At 38.0% G+C, this 25,884-nt stretch overlaps 1 protein-coding gene across 3 annotated transcripts in view; it reads left to right on the top strand.

Annotated features, from left to right (window-relative positions):
* ITPRID1 (ITPR interacting domain containing 1) overlaps window positions 1–25,884 on the top strand; it is a 105,998-nt gene that overhangs the window by 48,568 nt on the left and 31,546 nt on the right. For all 3 annotated transcript variants that reach the window (XM_045495239.1, XM_045495238.1, XM_045495240.1), the window contains 2 exons: window positions 1,247–1,821; window positions 8,014–8,071. In XM_045495239.1, the coding sequence (XP_045351195.1) occupies window positions 1,247–1,821; window positions 8,014–8,071 (633 nt within the window). The remainder of the gene's footprint in view (window positions 1–1,246; window positions 1,822–8,013; window positions 8,072–25,884) is intronic.

Consider the following 25,884-nt stretch of genomic DNA (forward strand, 5'->3'; position numbering starts at 1 on the left):
CCTTTAGATCTTGAAAGAATATCATAATCCTCTATGAAAAGCCCATCACATTTTTTAAAGTAGAAGGATCAGTAGTCAATGTCTTTGCCTTTCAAGTAGAGGGAGCAGGTAGATGCAAGGATGTGCTCACGGAAGAGTCGGTAGTCCTGAGGGTGCAAGCAACAGAACAGAGGAGAGTATCCTTACTCACCAACATGGCCTTTGACCTTTGCTGAGCTATGCAACCCTGCATGTTATCACTGGGGTTGAGAAAAGGTTGTGTAATAAAAACAAAATGTTCTGTTTCCATCTTTTTGGTTTTATGATCTGGAGATACCAAAACTATTCTTTACCATTTTCTTTCAAAGTGACAATGTGTCCCCAAATTGGCCTATCCGCACTAGGTCTCTTCCACATGCTAATTAAGTCAATAATTGCACATTGCCTACATGCACCACCCAGAAGGACTTACAAGTTGAGGAGCTGTTTCATTTGAAAAGACAAATGGATTTTCACATTAATGACTATCTTCCCTCGGACAACTGAGGACGATATATTGCCTTCCAGAGTCTTACATATTTATAACTCTACTGTATAGCATTGTGCTTTCACAACAGATGTGGGAGATACATAAGATGGGTATTATTACGCTCATTCTCCTGATGAAGAAACTGTTTACTATGTGCTTGGCACGGACTAAGCACCATATTTCTATTAATTCGTCTACTCTGACATCGCACACCCAATGACTGGTTGAACTGGGATTTGGATCCAGGCCTTCTGAGTCCATATTCCATGATCTTTGCACACTGTAGGTGACAGGACAGGTGGAGATGATGGAGGTGATGATTATGGTATCTGCCACCTAAAGCTACGGAAGAATACTCAAGTTCACCTCACATGAAAGAGCTAGCTTCACTCTTTAACCTTTAGTTTAATATACAATATTAAGATTGATCCTTGCCTATAGTTTTTATGGATTTACACATAAAAACTACAGGCATATATGAGTGTATATAGCTATGCATATTTAACTAAATATAAAAGCTATTAGCTTTCCCCAAGACACAGTGGCATCTTCTTATGTTGAGGAATCACCACCATAATAACCAGTGGCACATAGTGAGAAAAACTTAAGTTTCAAGAGTTTAAGTCTTTCCCATCTTGAAAATCACATGTGTTACCAATCTGTTCAGTTTTTACTATATTCATGCAGCTTCACTGAAAACACCCAGTCTAAAAATTGTGTGTTTCTTGTATCGTTCAGGTCGTTTCCGACAACTAGAGATCCTGGACCATGTAGCCAATGCCTTCTCATCTTTGCTGAATGATGTTAACATCCTGCAGAATAAAGCTGAAGAGAAATATGGAGGGGGAAATGTGCAAGGAACCTCAGTGAGTGAGGCCCAAGAACATCGAAGAAGAACAGGTGTACTCTTTAGGAGAGCTTCAAAGCAGAGTATTGCGAAGGACTGCAGCTCAGAAGTGTCAGAGTCGTTGAAGATAAGGGGCAAATTTTCCATTGCCTCTGCAAAATCAGGAGAATATGGAGCAGAATTAGCAGCTGTGACAAACAACCATGACCAAAGTCATTTGTGTCCTTCAGCAGAACACTCGTCTCTCCAAGCCTGTGATGACTTGGTACCTTGTCATTCTCCCCAAGCTCTTCTGGGCAAGCAATGGCCTCACCCATCCATGCTGGCCAAGAGGGCTCCTCCTTCCTATATGTCTGAGCGGTCAATCAAGGACAGAACTCAGAAGGTGAACTCGATCCAAGCTAACAAGCTCAAGAGCTTCTCTCGTCTTGCAGGCAAAGTACCAGACTCCTTTGAAATGGAAGAGGTCAGTGTTGTACCTACACACTCAACTTCTAAGGGAAGTAACCATTCCCAAGGCATCTTCTGCTTTCTACCCTCAGTTAACCCCTTCATCTTTCAACCCCTCAGCTTTATATCTTATTGTTCCAAATTCCTGTTTTTATTCTAAAACATTTAAGGTCATTCTAGCATGCTTCCATCCACTCTAACTTTCCTTGTTTCACCAATGGTCTTTGAGAGCCAGTTCAGCTACTTCCCACTCAGTGAAACTTGCCCACACGTCCACTCTGTATTCTCACAGCCTTGGCAGGGAGAGCTTGTATGGCAGAGACTGTACACGTGTTTCAATGACATCTCCCCTGCTAGTCTGTCAGCTCCTTGACCACCAGGTTTTGTCCACAAGGAGGTGTATCTTGGAAATATGTCCCCCGTGACGCCTAATGCAAGGCCTTGGACAAAGAAGTAGGGACCCGGGTTTGGTTTTGATTTTGCAGGACTAGTATTTTATTTGTTTGTTTGCTTTGGAGTTTATCGATATTCACATAACTTGACCTCCATTTCATACATATTTATTCACAACTCTGTCTACCAAGAACTTTTAGCACCAACCTCATTCCTATGCCACTACACCTTTCTGGGGCTGGCCCCCCTTCTTCTGGTGACCACGCAGCTGTCAGCATCAGCCTCAGTCTATGCCACCATGAGTCAACTCAGGAAAAGTATGAATGCATTTGATAGTTATCTCACTGTTGGATTCTCCCTGGACCGCACCGCAGCACAGAGCCTCTTGGCATGGGTCCTGTGGCTTGGCTGAAGTTCACACATCAGTGCCTGCTTGCTTTCATCCTTTTCACCACATCTTACGCAGGCTGATCACCCTATATTTTGTTCCTAAAACACAGGAGTGAAACATGTGATGGGGAAAAGATTATACTTTTACAGACTCTTTCCTCACTTGTTGCTTCTTCACACTGCCTATTTGGTTTCCTCCCCACATCATTTATTTCCCATCTGTCCAGGGTCAGAGCCCGGTAACTCCTCAAACTTCTCTTTCTTGACTGGGAGAAGGGCTAAGGAATGTCAGTAAACAAAAGATTTTTTGTCCTATATGTGCATGTATGTATATCTTCACATATTTCACAGTCTGCTTCGTCATCTTCCCCTTCACTCACTCATGCTAATTTTCACCCTCATTTAGATGACACCCTTACTTGCACTTCTCAGTCTTTTAAAAAAATATATACACGTTTTCACACATTTCTCTATTCTTTAATATTATGACAAAGGAAGAGCAAATTTTTTTCCCTTTCATCATGTAAATCATCCAGAAGTGGGGCAGAATATTTATATGCGAATCCCAAGGTGGGACCACCTTTCTTAGAAGCCCTCTACAAGCCAGGCGCTCTGATAGTCTCTGGGGTGCAGAACCTGCCAGCAAGGGAACCTCAGTGCAATGGCAAGTGTGGGCACAGTAACACGCAGGGAGAGTGACAGCTCTACCGGTAAACTTTCATATCACTCTAGACATGTTTGGGACATCTAGGGAGCAGAAATATAGGTTCTTTTTTTTTTTTTTTTTTTTTTTAGTGTTCATTTATTTTTGAGAGAGAGACAGAGACAGAGACAGAGTGCGAGCGGGGGAGGGGCAGAGAGCGAGGGAGACACAGAATCCGAAGCAGGCTGCAGGCTCCGAGCTCTCAGCACAGAGCCCGACGCGGGGCTCAAACTCACAAACTGAGATCATGACCTGAGCCTAAGTCGGATGCTTAACTGACTAAGCCATCTAGGCTCCCCAAGAAGATAGGTTCTTAAACAGCCAAGGGGCTGGGAGGATTAAGAAACTTGCAGGAGGTAAAACTTACCCATAACCTTAAAATAAGAAGAGGAATTAGGTGAATATGCCTATTGGTAGCCTTCCCTATCCCACAAAGATATGAAAATTGCCTCAAAATATGTAGCTGTTGATGATCCTAATATCTATGCATATATGTTTATGTGTATACATGTCTTATGTCAAAAATTATTTTAAGAACCTTAAAATATTAAAAAATAAGAACCTTAAAATATTAGTCTGAATGTAAACCAATAGCCTGCAGTTAAATAAAAATTATAAATGGAGAGGGGCGCCTGGGTGGCGCAGTCGCTTAAACGTCCAACTTCGGCTCAGGTCATGATCTCACGGTTTGTGAGTTCAAGCCCCGCATCAGGCTCTGTGCTGACAGCTCAGAGCCTGGAGCCTGCTTCTGATTCTGTGTCTCCCTCTCTCTCTGCCCCTCCCCTGCTCATGCTCTGTCTCTCTGTTTCTCAATAATAAATAAATGTTAAAAAAAATTTTTTAATTATAAATGGAGGAAAAAAGAAGACCTTTGATCTAGTGCCCTGATTTGAAGATAAACTGAGGTAGCACTAAGAAAAATTTTCTTTTATTTCAATCTTGCAAAGATTACTTAATCACCAGACTACTACTTACAGTAATATAAAGAATATCAAGAAAATCTGCAGTCCATTTTTCAGTCTGCTATATTACTTAGGATCCAAACAAGAAATTTCACCATCCCCAGCCTGTTGGGATGCCTCACAGACTCTACTGTCCCTTTACAAAGCTTTTTATGCTTCAAGCTCTATTGACTTAGAGGAAAATAAGGTCCATTGGACACCATCTCTATGTGAGAGGACAGGGAGAGATAATATTACATTCAGGATAAAAAAGATTCAGAACAGAGTGTCAGTTCTTACATGGTACACTTTCAAATATTCTTAAATAGCAATTATTCAAGGCAGAGCTCTCTGATGGTATGTATGGAGGTGGGAAGACACTCAGGCCCCAAAATAAAATAATACAAGTTCATATGTTTTGTGTGTTTGTTTGTTTTTATTTTTTTAATGTTTATTTATCTTTGAGAGAGAGAGAGAGAGAGAGAGAAAGAGACAGAGCATGAGTGGGGAGGGGCAGAGAGAGACAGACACAGGATCCGAAGCAGGCTCCAGGCTCTGAGCTGTCAGCAAAGAGCCTGAGGTGGGGCTTGAACTCATGAACCACGAGATCATGACTTGAGCTGACGTCGTTCCCTTAACCAACTGGGCCACCCAGGCGCCCTTGTTTCTTTGTTTTTTAAATACATTTATTTTTGTTTTATTTTTTTAAGGATGTTTATTTATTTTGAGAGAGACAGAGAACAAGTGTAAGTGGGAGAGGGGCAGAGAGAGAGGTAAGACAGAATCCCAATCAGGCTCCTCACTGTGAGTGTGAAAGGCCAATCCCGTGAACCATGAGATCGTAATCTGAGCTGAAAGCAAGAGTCAGACACTCAACCAACTGAGCCACCCAAGTGCCCCAAGCTCATATGTTTGTAGGCACATACTAGGGACTCAGTAAATATTTGTGAATGATGAAATTAACATCAAAAGTATTTGATAATATTAATTTAGTCTGGGTGGCATCCATAGAAAAACAGAATACTCTCTTGAACTTTATAACCAACTTTGTCCCTGGTCTTTCTTTAATATTTGCCCAGGTTTGTGTGTGTGACAGGCTATATGTGTACCCAAGGCATAGAGCCCCCAAAATGATATAAAGGAAATTCACTACTTGAATTTTGTTTTTCTAAAACGTATACCTAAAATATTATGTCCTCATCACAGTCTGGGAGAAAAATATTTGTTTCACTCAATACCAATGGATGAGTAAATGAAGCTTGGGTATGTTGCATCTTAAACAGGAACTAATGCCAGATTTAATAGTCATTTTTTAATGGCAAATTTAAGAATCCAATTATAAGAAATGAAAAATATGTGTGAAATTGGCAGATTTTCATGGCATTTAAAACATGAGCCAATATACTTAAATATCTAGCTATCATAATGTCAACTGTGATTGGCCAAAATTACCTCCTGATCAATCTATGATGCTCCCCTAAAGTCCTACTTACAGGCTGAATTTGACAATATTTGGCTCACTTTTCAAAACTACGATTCCAGGGGTGCCTGGCAGTGGGTTAAGCGTCCGACTTCAGCCAGGTCACGATCTCGCGGTCCGGGAGTTCGAGCCCCGCGTTGGGCTCTGGGCTGATGGCTCGGACCCTGGAGCCTGTTTCCGATTCTGTGTCTCCCTCTCTCTCTGCCCCTCCCCCGTTCATGCTCTGTCTCTCTCTGTCCCAAAAATAAATAAACGTTGAAAAAAAAATATTAAAAAAAAAAAAAACTACGATTCCAAGAAAATTGTGCATCGACTTCTTTAGTGCAGAAATCAACATATTTTTTGTTTAATTTTACTTAGTAAAACTGAGTCTGTTTCCTTTCTTTTTAAATTCCCAAACATATTAAGAGAATTTAATCCTAATGAAGCATCTGCAATTGTAAAGTCAAGGTAGGATGCTTCTTTATAGCCACTATAAGACATGTTTAATCTTCCTTTCGCTTCCATACAGGGATCCTGCTCCTAGAACTAAATGTAAGAAACATTGACCCTATTATTAAACAATGCCAATTGGCATCCTGAGTAGGTGGAAAATGTTTCCAAAGTTTATAACTGTTCCTTTATTTTTAATTAAAAAAATTATTAATAAGTTTGGTTCAGGGGAAACAACCCAGGAATACACCTGGTTTCCGTTCTAAATTGTTGAGATTTTGTTGTCTGGGGTTGTTTTTCCCTAGATGACCATGTACTTTACATCACACAAAGTGGACTTTCCTCCATGATAATAATCTCAGCAGAAGAGTTTTCTTATTATACTTGAAAATGTCCACGGTACATGTATACAGTATACAGACAAGGTGCACGCTGGTTTGAGTTACAAAACCAATAAAAGTAATGTTAAGAAATATGTCTAATGAACCATAAGTATAAAACAACTTTAAAGAAAACAGATGAAGGATTAAAAAGAGGGAACAAATAGTTCTTCTTACATTGCTAAGCTGTAACCTCATGGTCTTCTCTTTATTCCTGAGTTTATGGCCCTTTCTGGCCACTTGTGCTGCAATGTTTAAATGTCCTTTGATTCAGTTTTCACTATTCAGATATGAACCTAAATGGATAATATGACATGTAGAAGAAGATTTATATATAAGGATATTCATCTCACCACTACTTTTATTTGCAAAATTTAGAAAACATTCCAACATTAGGAGAACCATTAAGTAAATTAATGTACCTTCAAAATATGGCCTATTATAGTCATGAAAAATGGTGTTTTCAAAGGAATTTCACAACATGGGGAAAGAAGCTCTCCTTCTAAGTTTTGAGTGAAAATTTTTGATTACATAACGATGTCCAAAAACATCATATTAAAAGGGAAACCTGCAAAAATGAACTCTAAAATATCAACAGGAACTGTTTTCTTACCTTCTTTAACTTTTTTTATTCATCAAGTTTCTGTAGTACTCTATCTTATTACTTTTCAAGAATTTTTTTTTTTTTTTTTTTTTTTTTTTTTTGAGAGAGAGAGAGAAAGCGCACAGGAGCAGGGAGGAGCAGAGGCAGAGGGAGAGAGAGAATTTCAAGCAGGCTCCATGCCAGGCATGGAGCCCAATTCAGGTGTCATCTCATAAAACCCTGAGATCATGACCTGAGCTGAAATCAAGAGCCAGATGTTTAATGGACTGAGTCACCCAGGCACCCTTAAAAGAAATATTTATTATTTTGTTTTACCCATAATTTTATTCTCAGTAGAGTAGTATTTATTAATTTCTGAAAATAACTTTAACGATAAATTCTGCTCTATCAATTTGGAAAACAAATTTTCTTTGAGCTATCTAAGCTCTGTATAGCAACTGAGTTGTGAATTTTCTGAATTGCTTTCCATAAATTTACCAAGTCATAAATAAATCCCTCAGAGAAATAAAATTAAATGTAGGAAATAACTCTCATTCTCCAAGTATATTTAAAGCTCTTTAGGAGCAAAAAAAAAAAATCTAGAATAATATTATTATTATTTCAGTCTCGCTCAAATGCCGCATCTTCCAGACAGGGTCTCTATTCCTCCCACCTAGAAGTGATTCCCCCATTTCCCTCTCCTGATCTTTAGTTCTTTGAGTCTTTATCCCGAGTGCTTGTACCATGCCACCTGCCTGCCCCCCAGTGTAAGCTCTTTGAGTTTAGAAATCATGGTTAATCCTCTTAGCGGTAGCCAGTAGGCACTCATTATATGTTGATTAAATAAATAAAGTGAATTTGTTATGAAAACATTTCTAATGAGACTGATGCATTTTGCTGTCTTAGGTCCAGAGCTTTGAGGAAGAGACGGGTAATCCTCTTGACATGACTTCAGGAATTGCAGGTAAGAATTTCTCCAGGTGTCCAATTTCATCGATGGTCTTTCAGAGAGAAACTGTAAATAACTAGCACTCAACTTTCTCAATATGTAGCCACCTGCACTGCCATTTACTCCCACCACTATTTCCACCTACTACTATTAAAGGCATACTAGCGATGCCAATGTGCATGCAAATTTCAAAAGACTTACTGCAGAAACGTTCAACGTCCCTGGGGCTAATGCAACATGTGGTTTGTCCAACATTAACTCAGTGTGATATAATCAGGAGAGTGGAATGGATTCCACAAAGGACTGGGACTCACTGAATGAGTCATTTCTTACTCCTACTGACAACTGCTTGATGTTAAAAGTCACATCATTTTACTGGGCCTCGGACAAGTGGAGGTAATTTTTAAGTTCTCTGCGAGCACTTACATTCTAAATTAAGTGATTGTAGGACCTTCATATTAAACTCTCCATGGAAACAAGTTGCCTAGATGTAACATTCCAAATAATCTCTCAGAATCATGTTACATAATCCTAGACAGCAGAGAAGGAGGGCTTTCTCTACACCTCATCCTTCTGCTCCCATTCAGCCATCATTGTGATTCAGCATTTCCATGATCCTATAACAGAGCTAAAAGTAGACAGGGATTAGTGAAGCAAAATAAAGCAGATGAAGCTAGTGCATTTCCTGGAAGAAAATATGCAAATTTTTTATTTAATTTAGTGTGGTGTCAAACACATCTTTTTCATTACAAAGTGTATGTATGGGCCTCATTTTGCTAAATGCTGTTTAGAAATTATGCATTAGTAATTATAGGGTCCTGCTGATTACATAAATTGTTATCCTGCTCTTCGAAGTAATTACCACATAACCTGCATTGAGGTTTATAAGACAAAAATAAGCATCTGTTTTTCATCTAATTGAATGCTTCTCAGTGAAGCTGGAGGTCCCCGTGCCAATAGGAACTGCCTTCCTTGACATTCAATTAAGAGGTCTACTGATATCATGTAAGTCACCCCAATCATTCCAAAAAATGATTTAGGACGTTAGGCAAAAGCACCAATCTCCATTTCATTTCAAATTCAGAAAGCAAAGTAAGATGGGTGAAGGTTAGCCTAATGAAGAAAATCTGAATTAAAGTAAAGCAAATGTAATTTATTACTTTCAAAAACATTGTCGTAAACCCAGGAAAAAATAGAACTGAGAAAAAAATAAGTAAAAGTAGTTCTATTTCTATTAATAGGCAAAGGGAAAATTATTACTTTTATTTATATATGAATGACTGAATGAATTCATTTATGTATGAATTATATATATGAATGAATTTATATTTCTATATATATGAATATAAATGAATGAATTTTGACTCAAAGTTAAAAAGATGACTTCATTCAAAAATGAAGGTGTGTGGACTATTTTGACCAATAGGATATGGCAGAAATGATGCTTTACTACTTGTAGAGTGTTGCCTTTAACCCACCTGGCTGCTTCCTGGCTCTTGAGATACTTGTTCTTGGAACATTCCCTATGAGAACCCAGCCCTCACGTTGTGAAAATCCCAAGCCACATGGGAGTGTCCACTCTGGTGGACAGACTTGAATGAGCCTCCATGTGAATAAGGCATCCAAGATGTCTAATCCAGTCAAACTTTCAGATGACTTCAGCTCAGATGTCATCTGACTGCCACCACATGAGAGAATCCAAGCGACAACCACATAGCCGAGCTGAGTCACCCCCCAGAACCGTGACGGATAATAATCAACTGTGGTTCTAAGTCACAAATATTTAAAGGTTTAGTAATACCAAGTGACAGTAAAAATGTGAAACAAACACTTACCCACTGTTGGTTGTAAGTTAAAATCATAATAATTACCTGAAGTATAATCTGTCAATGTCACACAATTTTAAATGTATGCAAATATTCCAGTTCTGGGATTTGACCCATCAGTAGACTCTAATGTACACACAAGGTTTTTGATTGCAAAAATATATTTATAATAATAAACAGCTAGAGGCAGCCTGAGTGCCCCAAAGTATAAATTAGCTTTAAATAATTATGGTACATTTTTACATTAAAATCTATTCAGACAGTATTTTGGAAAATGAAGCAGATATTTTTGTGTCGATATGAAAAGGTCTCTGAGATATACAGTTGTTAAATGAGAAAAAATATGTACGAAGGTTTTATATAGACACCTCTTTTTATTAAAAGAGTTATCTATTTCTATGAAGGGGAGAAAGTATGCACAGAATGCTTCTGGAAGAATATCTCAGGAACTGCTAATGGAAGTACCTTAACAGACGGGAAACTAACATGTTTTAAATTAATTGGCATCTTTTAATTTTCTTTTGTTACCATGTGCGTATGTTATTTTCATAACACTACTTAGCAAAAAATTCTGGCAATACTATAGGCAACTGACACAATAAAATGGGGAATTTTGTTGTTAATTCTCTGCTCCCCATGACAACCAGTCCAAAACTTTTGTACACTTTGTATTTTGTATCTTTTAATTTTTAAATCAAAATTATATGTTTGAAGTATGAAACATGATGTATATGCACATACATACTGAAATGATTACAGTAGTCAAACGACTTAGCATATCATCTCTTCACAGTTTCCATTTTATAAGTGTGATAAATGCACCTGAAATCTACTCTCTTAGCAAATTTCCAATATTCAATATAATATTACTGACTATAGTCACCATGGTTCTTAGATCTCTAGACTTATCCTTACTTAACTGTAGCTTTGTACCCTTTGAACAACATCTCTTCCAAAATTGGGAAACATTTTAATATTCCTCTCAGTCTTTTACTGATCAAGCATGACATAATAGAAGATGGTAGAAAATACATTAATATTATAATTGATAATAGCATAATAGAAAAATATTGAAATAAGTATTCTTTATCAGTGTTCTTGATATACTTTGTTAGAAGGGCTAATAATTTGTAAATGCAAAGATTATTTCATTGATTTGCTACACGTGCACACATTATGTAAGAGCTACCTTGCCATGGATAAATGCAGTAGTATGCGAATTCAATAATAAAAATATAAGCAATACTTCCTCCTTCCAACAAACAAAACAAAATACTAAATCTAGGACTTGTGGACTGAGTTCTCCATCTTTAAAAAAGTGCAGAAAATGCTCATGTAAAACTATAAGTTCAGATCATTTAAGTAATAATGATGAATATTTCATATAAAATTGAAGAATTGGAACAGAAGCAGTAATCTGAGGCAAATTCATAGCTTTAATTGCTTTCATTATCAAATAAGTAACAACTAAAATGAATTATTTGCCTCAAGAAGCCATCATAAAAAAAACATATTTGGAAGTTAGAGATTATTGAACTAGAAATTAATAGTGGAGAAAGCAGAAACAAGTTATTTGATAAATAAAATCAAAGCATTAGCTTTTTTGTGGGCAAAGCTGTCACGCAATAAAAAGAGAGAAGTGCATACAAACAAAACCAGATAATCAAAATAAAATTAGAGAAAAGACAGAACCACTGATATAGAAGTTATACCATCTGAAAAACTGATGCTAAAATTACAAAGGAACACAAATACAAGTGGTATAATTAAAAACAGGGATAATTAACATGGATACTTCAGAAAATATATGTATAGTAAAACCTTGGTTTGCCAGCATAATTCATTCCAGAAACATGCTTGCTATTCAAAACACTTGTATATCAAAGCAAACTTCGAGAACCATTGGCTCAGTTGTGATCACGTGACATTCGATGTCGTGTACTACTCCTATTGCAAGACGTTGCTCATTTATCAAGGTAAAATTTATTTGAAATGTTTGCTTGTCTTGCAGAACACTTGCAGAACAAGTTACTTGTAATCCAAGGTTTTACTGTATTTATATTTCCACATTTTATATAATTTTATATTTATGTTGCCATATTTATATATACATATCTATTGTAAACCTAAAATATTAACAAAATAACATAGCAGAACTCCTAAGTAAACTAATACCAGAGAGGGATAAACAAACAAAAATTAAGTTTATCAAAAGCAACCTGTAAGAACAGCAATGCACGACAGCAAAACCAAACCAAAAGTGTTACATGAGTAGACCCTTCCAGTTTTTCAAGAGATAATTGCTCTTCTGTATAAATTTTCCAGGTAATGTAAACATTTGTAAATCTTTCCAATTCCTCTTAGATTAAAAAAATACAACACTTGGTTTCAAAATTGACTAAATTGGCTCATAAAATTGATGAATTTTACTTATGAATACAGATGTAACAGTTTTTTTTTTTAATGTTTCATTTATTTTTGAGAGAGACAGAGTGAGAGTGGGGGAGAGGCAGAGGAAGAGGGAGACAAAGAATCTGAAGCAGGCTCCAGGCTCTGAGCTGTCAGCACAGACCCTGACACAGGGCTTAAACTCACCAACTGTGAGATCATGACCTGAGCCAAAGTCAGATGCTTAACCAACTGAGCCCCCCAGGCACTCCTAAACATTTTCAATAAAGAAATGATGATTTAAATGTAGTAAAGCACCAGAAATATTCTAATCCTTGAAAACTAACTTTTATTCCAAGATTTCAATGTTTCAACAATTGAAAAACTAAAATAATTTATCAACTACTATGATAAATTATGAAAGGAAATAAATGATATGATCAACTTGATGGATTATGAAAAAGATGTGTATGCTTATAAAATATTTCACTCTTCACCAACAGAACTTTCAGATGAATGAAATTTCAGATGGATAATTAAATATAAAAAAATGGCACCTAAATTATAAAAGGGCTAATAGTATAAATGTAGATTAATTTTATATAAATTTGGAACAGAAACCTATTTTTAAAGCTTGATTAAAGTGCAATAGCTAATTGAATTAATTTTTCATGACTTTTTTCAAGTTGATTTATTTTGAGAAAAACAAAGACAGCACAAATGGGGGAGGGGCAGAGAGAGAGGGAGAGAGAGAATCCCAAGCAGTCTCTGTGCTGTCAGCACAGAGCCCAATGGACAGTTTGAACTCACAAAACCGTGAGATCATGACCTGAGCCAAAACCAAGAGATGGACACTTAACTGAGCCACGCAGGTGCCCCCAGTTTTTCACTAAACATTGAATATACCTATGTATGTATGAAAAACAATCATAAAAAAATTGAAATGTAAATGACAAGCTTGAGAGTATATATTGTCATCATAAACAATAAATGATTATGATTTTTGCTATACAAAGATTTCTTCCATTACAAACATTTAACAACTTAACAGTGGTGCTTTTCCATAAATTTGAGGGTGGATCAACGTTGGTAGAGTCACTTCAAGCATATTCTATCAACAGTTCAAAAAATTTAGGAATCTCAAAAGATGCAGAAAAAAGAAGACAGCAAAATGTACACATGATTCATGATTAAAAATCAAAACAGAGAAAAATTATTTGCAAGTAGAAACAGAAGGAAATTTTCTTAATCTGAGAGGCATCTATCAAATCTTCATGCCAAATATCAATCCTAACAACGAAACCTTCAAGGAAATCCCATTCAACAAGGAACAGAACTTGCTACACTCCTTTTATTCAGCATTGAACTCAGGGTCAAAGCAGAATGACAACACGATGAAGTAAGATGTATATAAACTTAAAAACTATTCACATTCGCAGGCAAAATAACTGTCTGCATAGAAATCCCAAGAGAACTAATAGGCATATTAATAGAATAATAAGGTTTAGCAACTTTGTTGAATGTAACAGCAAAATGCAAAAATCAGTATTATCTCCAGGCATCAGCAATAACCAATTAGGAAGACATTAAAGAAAAAAAAAAAGATTTCTCTCACAATTCCAACAACAATAAACCTATAAGAGTACCTTTGAATATACCTAAATGAAGACTCAGGATATTTATTGGGAATATAAAATATTACCATGTCTCTTAATGAGACCTAAATAAAAGCAAGACTATGTCATGCTCAAGAATGGGAAAGCTCAATATTATAAAGAAACCAAATATCCACCAATAATAAAATGTACAGTACAATTTCAATAAAATCCTGATAGGGCTGTTATTTGCTTTGTTTTGTTTTGTTTTTGTGTGGAACCTACAAGATGGTCCTGAAATTCCTATGTCCTCGTAAAGGACCAAGGAGAGCTAAGATAATAATGAAGATCATGGAGGAGAAGTTTATGTTCCTAGAAATCAACACTTATATCATAATTGTAATTAAGGTGTTATACCACTGTTAAATTTTTTTTTCTTTAAAAAGATGATGGATCACTGAAATAGGGATCAGAAACAGACCCTTACATGTATAGAAATGCTAAGTCAGAGAAAGCATTTCAAAACCGGTGGAGAAAGGATTAACACAATTGATACAATGAATCGGTTATCCATATGAAAAAGATAGAAAATTACACCCTTAGCTTGTCCCATTAACAAAGATAAATCCAAGTACAGCTAAGGTCTAACTGTGAAAAGCAAACCATTGCTACTTACAGAAGAAAATAAAGAAGGGTATACTTATGACCTCAGAGTAAGACACAATTTCTTAAACAGGACACCCAAAAGCACACTATAAAAATAAATATGGATAATATGACTTCATTATAATTGTTAATATTGATTCAACAAAGACAGCATAAACAAAGTTCAAAGACCAGTCACAGGTCAACTATATTACAATTGAAAAATAAACAAAGTCACAAAGTAATAGATATCTACAACCTATGCACAGCAAAATGTTTGTTTCCAGAATTAATACATAATTTCTAAAAGTGAGCAAAAAAAAAAAAAAAGGCAAATGACTAAACCAAAAATACACAGTAAATAAGTATACAATTCACAGAAAAATTAACCAATGAAGAAGAAGGGCTTCTGGGTGGCTCAGTCAGTTAACAGAGCTTGGAGCCTGCTTCCAAATCTGTGTCTCCCTCTCTCTCTGCCCCTCCCCTGCTGTCTCTCTCTCTCTCTCTCTCTCGCTCGCTCAAAAATAAATGAACATTAAATTTTTTTAAAAGAAGAAAATATGCTTTACCCTATTATAATCAGGAACAGATAAATTTAAATTATTAGATACCATTTTAGACTGACAAAAATGTTTAAATTTAATTCTACCAAGTATGGGTGACAAAGAAGAAATCTTACACAGCTGATGAGATTATAAATTGGTACAACCATTTTGCAAAGCAGTTTGGCAAAATCCAGTAAAGTTTAAGAAGCACAGACCCTTTGACTCAGCCATTCCATTCATAGGATATGGCCCAGAGAAATCATTACATATATGCAGATGTGAATGAACGTATAAAAACATTTTTTGCAACACTGAAATAGTGAAAAACTTAAAACAACCTAAGGGCAATCAAATCAATAAGAATAAGGTTAATGCTGTCATAACATAGTCATAGAGTAGAATAATATACCACAACAATAATAAACAAGTTAACTTATCCACATGGAAAAATACCATGAGTACAAGGTGGAAGTAAGTAAATCAGTTAGATGCATACAATATATAAAATAAATTTACTTTAGCAATAGTTGGTATGTATTAATAATGCATATACAAGGTAAAAGCACAAAAATATATAAGGGAAATATAAACACCAAATTCGGGATCCTGGTTAACTCTGGGAGGTTAGGAGGGAGGCAATGAGTTCAGGAAGGGATAAACCCAGGTAAATGAGACTACTGTGTCTGTAATGGTTCCTTTTTAAAACAAATCTGAAGTAACTATGAAAAAATGTTAAATTTAATACCACTGTAGGTGGTTACAAGGAATAGATATACATTATGCTACTTTCTATACTTTGTACATGTTGAAATTTCCCAATGCAAGAAAATTGAACAAAAAATAAAGGTGTCAGTAGGAATTTTATTAACCAAGCTAATGCAAACGAAGCGATTTTCAACCTCAGTAGTGATCTGAGAAATATGAATTAAATTACACTAAAACAGGCAAATGAGTTATTAAATCAATGGAGGTTTAAGAAATCATAGAATCTAATGTTGGCCAGAATACGTATGGCTTTCTGGAAGGCAATATATAACAATATGTATCAGAAACTTTGCAACTGTGTTAATCTTCCTACCTGGATATACCCTCTAGGAAGTTATCCTAAGGCAATTATAAAAGAGGTGTGAAAAACTAGCTTAAATGTCCAATATAGAGGATTATTTGGAATGGAATAAAATTAAATGGAATATCATTTGGTCATCAAAAATGACAACTAGTATTTCTTGCCACAGTGGTTAAAGACTTACAATTAAAAGATAAAAGCAAGTCATAAAATAAAATGTGTTTCTCAATTCACTTATATAAAATTACATGTATAATCTATATAATACACTTAAAAAATAAGTTAAGCTACACTTAATAGTTTGGTGACCATCTCAGGGTGATGGGTTTCAGGTAATATTTTTCCTTTCTTTGTATTTTATACAGTTCAAGTTAAAAATTTTAATACAAGTTTCTAACCCTCAACCCTCTCACAAAAAACCAAAATAGAGAAAGCGTGAGTGTATATGGTGTAGACAACGGCAAGGTAGATAATAAATGACGTCTGGTTTTTCCTTCTTGTGCTTCTCTGTGTTTGCTCATTTGTCCACAACAGAATAAATAATCATTCATCCAAGATAATGCTAAATGTACCTTTTTACAAATTGAGTATATTTGGGGATTTAGTGAGAGCTAAATTATTAAGGTTTTACTGATAGGATTTTTGCTCCAAAGCAGATTGGAAAAGGTAACTTTGAAGAGATACCTTTTATATCCTGTCTCCTGGTTGGTCTTTTGGTCTTCTTCCTGATCAGTTACCACTAAACTAAACTAGATTCTGTTTAGTCTCTTTCGATTTCACAATGTCTCTCTCTTCTCATCTCTCTGTTATTTCAAAGGGGCTGGTGTACTGATTAAGAACACTGATTAAGACAGCCCATTCTCTCTCTTTTTAAAATCTTACCTATTTAAATTCAAGTTAGTTAACATACAATATAGTATTGGTTTCCGGAGTAGAACCCAGGGATCCATCACTTACGTAGAACCCCCAGTGCTCGTCCCAACAAGTGCGCATCCCCCATTTAGCCCATCCCCCCACCCCATTCTCTTCTTAGGCAGACAAATTCCACAGCCCATGTATTCTTCCTCCTTTCTTTTCTCTACCTGTAAACTCTCCCTTTATGCTATTAGTAGCCTTGATCAATGACACCTCTACAGGACTCATCTGGAAAAACACTAACCATTTGCTTATGTCTCTCTCCCTTATGCTAAATTATGTTCTGCTTGAGATTAGGAATCGTGTCTAATCTACCCACCATCCCCAGACCTAGCACAGTGCCTGACCCATTAGGGAACCCCGTATATGGCAACATCTAAGCTTCTCTTACCTTCGCCAGAAGAGTTTACATTCTCATTCAACAGTGGTGATTTAATGTTGCAACAGTGTTCTGTGGGCAGAGTATAATGACTGTCTTAAAATATAACGCATGGTATTTTTAATGATTTTATTGGCATGGACTTCGGTATTTGTAAATTAGGACTGCATTCAATAGGTGTATTCCTTTCAGATCAGCGGATTGGTGCTTTCTTTTTGCATGTTGCATTTAGTCCTAAGTAATGTAGACTTACTTTATTTTAGGTTTGCACACATTCCAGCAACATCTCTCAGAAAGTTGTTTTACCTGAATATACATGGAAATCTGTTGCTTAACTCTATATTCCAGTCAATTATAATCATTATTAGGAAGCAATTCATTGGGTTTGGGGGAGGGGGGGTTATTGGTTGCTTTTAAAGTTTATTTATTTATTTTGAGAGAGAGAGAGAGAGAGAAAGAGAGAGCAGGGGAGGGGCAGAGAGAGAGAGAGAGAGAGAGAGAGAGAGAGAAAATCCCAAGCAGGCTCTGCACGGTCAGCGCAAAGCCTGATGTGGGGCTTGAACTTAGGAACTGTGAGATCATGACCTGAGCCAAAATCAAGAATCAGATGCTTAACCACCTGAGCCACCCAAGTGCCCCAGGAAGCAATTCATTGTTAAATTAACAGTTAACATTTGACACCCAGACTCGCAGTGTCCTGAGCAGTTTCAATTACATTATTTAATGTAATCACCATACTATTCTTTCCTCTTTAGAGATAAGACATCAACAAATTAAGCAACTTGCCTGAGTTTACATAGCTGGCAAAAGAAGGACCAAGTTCAAGTCAGGATCTTTTGAATTTAAATCTAGTCCTCCTCCCATACTGAATTCATTCATTCAGTGAATATTTAATGAGTGCTTATACAAATAAGAACCTGGTCTAGGTGCTGGAGACACAAATGAAAGCAAAACAGAACTTAGTCTCGTAGAGCTGGTGAATAACCAGGGAACCCAACTAATTACTGAATTACTACTGTGGTGTAAATGTTATGAAGGAAAAGCAAAAGATAAATGGAAAGCTACTAACATCCAGGAAAGAGCCAAGTACACACTTGAGTGCCTTGCTAAAGCATCCCTTTAAATTCTTGGTAACATTTATTAAGTGCTAACTCCATGACAGGTGCCGTTCCAGGCACTTTACATGTATTAATTCATTGAATCCTTCCCTGGGGGGGGGGGGGGGGGGGGGGGGTGGATTCTACCATTACTATTCCCATTGCACAGATGAGGAAACTGAGGTAGAGAAATTGTGCAACTGCCCCCAGCCACACACCTCAGAGCCCCTGACTGCCTTTTGTTTCTGGTTGGCTTCTGAACTGATTTTGAGAGAATGCACCTGGTCACAAGCTCTTAGCACTTGCCTTAACTTCTAGTGCAGAACAGCTATTAATTAAAACAACAAAATTGCTCAAAGATAAACTTAGATCACAAGAGCCAGAAGATAGTGATTTCTGTGGTTATTTACACATGAATCTACTTTGCCATCTACAGTTTCATACTTGAATTATCACCGCTGGCCTCCCTGATGATGGGGATTGCTAACTTGGAGGTAAGAAATGAACCCCACTGGCACTGAGCAGAGGGGCTGGAGTGCCCATCTCTTTTGTTGTTGGTTTGGTTTGGGTAGTGTTACTTGTTTTCAGGGAATTAGCACACAGGGAAGAGAGATAGGCGAAGTAAAGGGAACTGATCACCGGTGACTGCCTGTTCACAAAACAGACTAGGAGCAGGACACTGGCGAAGCCCAAGCCTCAGTGGCCCTGTCCCTTGGCTCCGTCCCCTGGCCTCAATTTGAGTCCAATTGTTTAATTTTCTACACACCCCACGAAAGGCAATTCCCAGGCTGCTCTGTATCTTCTTTATATTTCCCCGTAATGCCGTCTCTGGCTGTTTAACTGCAGCAGGCTTTATGATAAGAGTTGTTGTTTGTTTTTTCTTCCTTGGCAGTAGGCAAAGACTTAATTTTAAAAGACACACTCAGACTCAAACAGCCCTGAACGACTTACACAGAAAGCAGGGTGTTTTCTAGGCTTGTTTTTGAAATATTGCAATTTTTTTATTAGGCAATTTTATCATTGTTATAAATAAGTAATTGTACTGGGGAGAAGGGATAATCCTTATTTAATTAAATTCATCTATACTCCCAGGTTGGCAGCGAGAAGACATATGTGAGACTAATACCCACAGCCTGCCTCTTTGCATGTGCAATTAAAAATTCACTCTACAGTAGCTCTGGCAGTTTAGTGTTGCTTTTGGCATTTACAAATTCTTTTATTTTGTGACTTTTTTTTTTTACCATACACATATGCTGGAGCAGATGTTGCTTATTTGTTGTTTATTCAAATCTGTAGGCTCTGGCAGCTAACTCCATTGTTCTGTAATGAAGCTTTATTCGCTGTCCTGTATTAGGACCCAGCGCCTGCACGAGAGACTGCGTTAGTTCCCAGTAGGACGCCACGGTTATTGCCCTTGTAGTTGGCTGTTTAGAGTTGGAAGCTTGCGCTGGGGGAGAAAACCACCACAACAAAGAGCTGGGTGGTTACAGTTGGGGGGAGTGGGAGGGAACAGGCAGGAAGGTCACCCTGCAGTGCTCTGCTCTGTGTTTCTGCCCGGTGGCCTCGGCCTGGCATCCGGACTCTGCTGCTGTGGGGTTCTGGTGTCCAAAGCTGGGAAGCCTTTCCTTCTTGCTCATTCTCTTCCTTGACTTTCTTTTTCTCTTTCTAGTTATTTGATTCGTTCACAAGCAGGGTGCCTACTGCACCTCCCCACCCAGCCCCAGCCCCTTCTTCCCAGGGCACCCGTGGATTCCTTAACAGCCACATTTAGCCAGAGGAACTCTGTCCGGGGCAAAGCTGTTTCTTCCACATATCACCCCCTCGTCACATCTTTCCCGTCCACATACTGTTCTGGCTGCCCGTGTCTTGGGGGTAGCCATACTTCATAAAGTCGAGAATGTCAGGTCCACGTTGACCAAAATAAAGACCCGCTGATCCCTAGAGCTCCAATGCCAAATTTTGCCTTCTGGAAAACCCCTGTCTTGGCCAGGAGGCAATCAATCAGAGATGTAACCACCTCCATCTGGCACATTATGACATGGAACCTCACTATTAACACATTTGTGATTCATCTTGTCCCAAGGAGCGGTGCCAGGGATCAAACCACATCCTCCCTCCCCGTGGCAGCTGGGAGCACTCTAGCTTCCCAGCATGCAGAGTTCACACATTGGCTCCCGTGACATCGCAAGTAACAATTCTTTTAATTATCACACCTTCCCTCCCCCTCCCCACCCACTCCACAGACATTTTGGCACCATGGGGATATTTTGCAGCCGGCAATCAGTACTTTTCTTAATTGACTGAGTGTGTTCCAATAACGTGAAGCCTGGTATTATCCACTATGGAAGGAAAGGGGCAGTTGCTTGATGCTGAGTTCTGTAGTTACAACGCCCGGCACGTGTTTGGTAGCTTTTACCTCCATAAGCATGCTGTAGTGTTTATTCATAATTTTTAAAAATTATTTCTCTTCATTGTCTATACATGTGAATGTGAATCTCCCTAGGATTGAACTCGAGGACCGTCTGATGATGGCCCCAGTCCATCCTGGCAGTCTCGCTCCATCTCCCATAGCCTACCCTGCATATATTGGGGTGCTCAGTGTCCTCCATCATTCCCCACTTTTCCGTCTCTGTAGTACCTTGCTGCTTTTTCATGGAATCCACTTCTGGTCTCCTTTTCCACATGCCAAATCTCACCCATCCTTCAGTGTCTCAGTTCAGTTACTACTCTCCTATCACTTTTTCCAAGAACCCTGTTCCCTGGGGATACACCTTCAGTGCTCCCATAAATTTTGACATGTGCCTTTACTATAGGCCTTAACACAGTTTGCCTTGAATTATCATTAGCTGGTGTAAGACACATGTCCCTAACTAGATTGTTACTTCTTTTAAGGATTTGTTCCATGCATCTTCTTAGCTAAAGGTTGGCGTCACATCTACAGAGGGGTTAGCGTGGGGAATGGGTTTAAGGAACCAGAATCAATCTTCATTGAGCATTCTGTGTGCCAGGGACTATACAAAGCATTTTACATTCTTCATTTATCCTCAAAACAATGATCCAAACAATCCAAAAGTGGATTTTACTCCCATTTCCTAGATGAGAAAACTGAGGCTCAGAGAGGATAGTAATTTGTATCAAACTAACTCAGCTAGTGAGTGGCTGAGCTAGAATTCACAGAATTCTAGAATTCTAGAATTCTAGAATTCTAGAATTCACAGAATTCTAGCTCAGCCACTCACTAGCTGAGTGAGAATTAGAATTCTAGAATTCTAGAATTAGAACTAGAATTCTAGAATTCTGACCCCAAGCTTTATTCTTGCTGAAACACTCCCCTATTTTCCTAGTAAAATTTGAATGTTGTTATGTTAGAATACCCAAGTTACTACCATAATATAAAAATGTAGGTAAAACTACAGTCATCGTTCAACAGAGAAAACACTGCTATATTTCTAAGGAAATCAAAGTATATTAATTAAATCAAAGTATATTAACATAGCTGAAGTCATCCACACCAAAAAAAACCAGGGACCAAACTGAAGTTTATGACTTAACCAGGAGTTGAATTTATTTAAATTCAGACTTGATACATAATAATTATTTTCATTATGATATTAATATTATAATATTATTATTCAAATCCCCACAGAACTATGCTAGACATGAAAATAAATAGGACCTACCCTGCCATGTCCTTATAAAATCTTTTTGTTTAATAAGAAAGAGATATGTTTCAGAGTTTTTTCAGAAGATAGTTTATGTCAGATATGAAACCAAGAATCCTTTATTTCATTTTAGCCTGAGAGATTGTGGGTAAGGGAGTAGAAAGTCAATCTCTCACTGATCTTTTTGATCCTGGATTGGAGAGTATGAAAGGAAGGGAGGATGTGGCCAAGGTCGTTGATGGAAGCCGCCAAAGAGGAAGGAAGGGCAGTAAAGTCAACACATTTCAGATGCTCTTTATCTTGTGTTTTATCCCCTATTCTTGCCCCAGCTCAGCCCTCCCACTCCCCCCACCCCACTGGTTTCTATGACCCTTTAATAACTAGCCAAATGCTAGTATAAAACCTTTCAAGGTGAAACAAGACCATTAATTAACAAGGCCATTAATCAAGAAACTAGGCCATTAATTTAAAAGGGTTTTTTTTGCCAAAAATCCCACATAATGTGAAGTAGTATGAAGATCAGTGGCTTGAGAAAGCACAAGGGGGAAATCTTCACTTCCCAGCTCCTTTTTCAGTATCTGTCAGAAGGAAGTTCCCGGTTCTTATCTGGTGTAGCAAACATCATCCTGTTATGAGAAGCACGAGGCTCTCGAAAAGGTTGGGCAAACAAGGTATCCCAATGGGAGGAAAACGGGTGCTAGTAAGAGGCTTTGAATATTAGGGTTTTTCCTTTCCTAACTGGATCTCATTCTGGTTGCCCTCCTCACCTTGGGAAGAGAGTCGGTATTTCCCCCTCCCAGCCTCAGCCTTCCCTGGGCAGGTTGAAGCCAGAGGTAAGGCTCATTCTTCTTCCTGGGAAGAGAGGTTAGAGAGAGGCACAGAGCCAGAGCAGCTGAGATTTTGATTGGTTTCTCCCGCTGCCAGCTCTCGTCGGCTTCTGGTGCCCACACAGACGTCAACGATCATATCTGACATGGTCTATTTCCTGCAGCATGTGCAATTTGCCCACCTGCATGGCAATCACACAGGTTTAACCTTGATCAGGGTCTGACGCATTAACCAATAGGCTTTAAAATGTATTTTATAAAATAACAACTTGGTACGAACTTACAGATACTCTATTTTCATTAAGTGACTTTCTTTGAAAAATGGGTCGAGTTGGTCTATGGAGACTTTCAAAGTTTGTTTTTTATCGTTATTGTTCCTATTATATTGATAGATAATATTGATAGTATAAATTCTTAGAAATAAGACTATTTCAGGGGCACCTGGGTGGCGCAGTCGGTTAAGCGTCCGACTTCAGCCAGGTCACGATCTCGCGGTCCGTGAGTTTGAGCCCCGCGTCGGGCTCTGGGCTGATGGCTCAGAGCCTGGAGCCTGTTTCCGATTCTGTGTCTCCCTCTCTCTCTGCCCCTCCCCCGTTCATGCTCTGTCTCTCTCTGTCCCAAAAATAAATAAACGTTGAAAAAAAAAAGAAATAAGACTATTTCAGACACCAGTATTTGCTCTTTGTTAAAACTGGAAAGTGAAACAAATTATTACGTCCTCACAGTCCGAAGCCCCTGACACGCACAGCCTGGTTACCCAGTGTCTAGTGTAGGACCTGACATCTATTAGAAGCTCAAAACTGTTCAATGGGTGAATGAGATCAACAAAGATTTCTCAGGAGCTGTAGTTCCGCCTATGATTCACAGACAATCAAGCTCCTCCCTAAAAGTCTGCAACACAGACAGAAAGTCAAGATGGCCAATCCCCTGAGGCTTAAGTGAAATTAAGGTCACATAGATAAAACCTTGCAAAGATAATATAATCCAGTATCCTAGATTTCTGTTGAACTGACTTGATATGGAAAAAGAGCTTTGAATTTAAAGAGGAAAAAAAGATTTTTTTGTGTCCATCAGACTATCATTTTCAAATATTTATATCAAATACTGTATTCACTGACGTGTTCGTCAGGGAAATTGAAGAAACCGAAGGTTTATATGGAATGCTGAATAAAAGATATGGACCAAGGTATTTTGGAAAAGCATTTTTTTCTTTCTGTTTATTTTCCTTTGTGCATACTGCCAACTCTTTCTACACTTTCCAATACCTTCTCAGTATATATATACATATAATAATTGGATTATAATTGGATTGAATCTTTGTTGGAGTCCCTATTTTTGGAGTACTTCTCTCCTCCGTCTCATGGATGCCTTCACTTTGATGGAGGAATATCTCTAGTAGCTTCCCAAGAAGTATGCTGTTCTTTAAACCAGGTGATTTCATCTCCTTCTAGTTCTGCCCTCGTGCATTTTTATTTTTTCTTCCATTTCTTTTTTATAATAACTTTATTGAGATACAATTTATATGCCATAAAATTCACTTTTATAATGTGTACCAATTCAGGGATTTTTAGTGTATTCACAGTTGTGTAACTATTATGGCTAATTTTAGAAGATTTCCATCACCCTAAAAATAAGCCCCATGCCATTATCACCCACTTCTTCATGTCTGATGCCCTCTCTCTCCCTATGAAAATTGACAATCTACTTTTTGTTTCAATGTCTATTCTGGCCATTTCATGTCAATGGAATTGTACAATTTGTGGTCTCTTGTGACTTGCTTCCTTCACTTAGCATGACATTTTTGAGATTCATCTATATTGTGGCCTGTATCCATACCTTATTCCTTTTTCTATTGATGAATAATATTCTATTTTATGGATATGACATAAATTCATGTATCCATTCATGAGTTGATAGACGTTTGGGTAGTTTCCACATTTTGGCTATTATGAATAATGCTTCTTTGAACATTTATGTGTAAGTTTTTGTGTAGACATACGTTTTTATTCCATTTGGGTATATACTTAGGAGTGTGATTGCTGGGTCATATGGTAGCTCTGTGTTTAACATTTTGAACAATCGTCGAATTGTTTTCCAAAGCAGCTATGCCATTTTATACTCCTACCAGAGAGCTGTCACACAGGTCACAGAGTGACAATTCTCCAGGAATGGGGCTTTTCTGGGACTTCCACATCCTTTCTGCTTCCTCCAATAACTGCCAGAGCTGTTGGCTTTCACAGCTACCATTATTCCAGGGTGCTGGGCGACGATAGGGGATTCAGGAAGAAAGGTTCACTGTTCTTGTTTATACCCAGCTACTTTTTTCCTTTTATTTTTTCTAACATTTATTTATTTTTGAGAGACAAAGTATGAGTGGGGGAGGGGCAGGGAGAGAGGGAGACACAGAATCCAAAGCAGGCTCCAGGCTCTGAGCTGTCACCACAGAGTCCAATGCAGGGCTTAAACTCAAGAACCACGAGATCATGACCTGAGCCGAACTTGGACGCTCAACTGACTGAGCCGCCCAGGTGCCCCCAGCTACTTTTTTCTTGAATATATGTTCCTTAGATTGTTACAGGACTTTGGTTAGTTCTAGAGTTATGAAAGAGTTAATTTTGACAGTTCTTGCCAGTGTTCCTGTTGTTTTTTAAATTTTTTTTTTCAACGTTTATTTATTTTTGGGACAGAGAGAGACAGAGCATGAACGGGGGAGGGGCAGAGAGAGAGGGAGACACAGAATCAAAAACAGGCTCCAGGCTCTGAGCCATCAGCCCAGCGCCTGACGCGGGGCTCGAACTCACGGACCGCGAGATCGTGACCTGGCTGAAGTCGGACAGTTAACCGACTGCGCCACCCAGGCGCCCCAGTTGTTGTTTTTATGGA

This window comes from Leopardus geoffroyi, chromosome A2, assembly GCF_018350155.1.
Source record: "Leopardus geoffroyi isolate Oge1 chromosome A2, O.geoffroyi_Oge1_pat1.0, whole genome shotgun sequence".
Taxonomy (NCBI): domain Eukaryota; kingdom Metazoa; phylum Chordata; class Mammalia; order Carnivora; family Felidae; genus Leopardus; species Leopardus geoffroyi.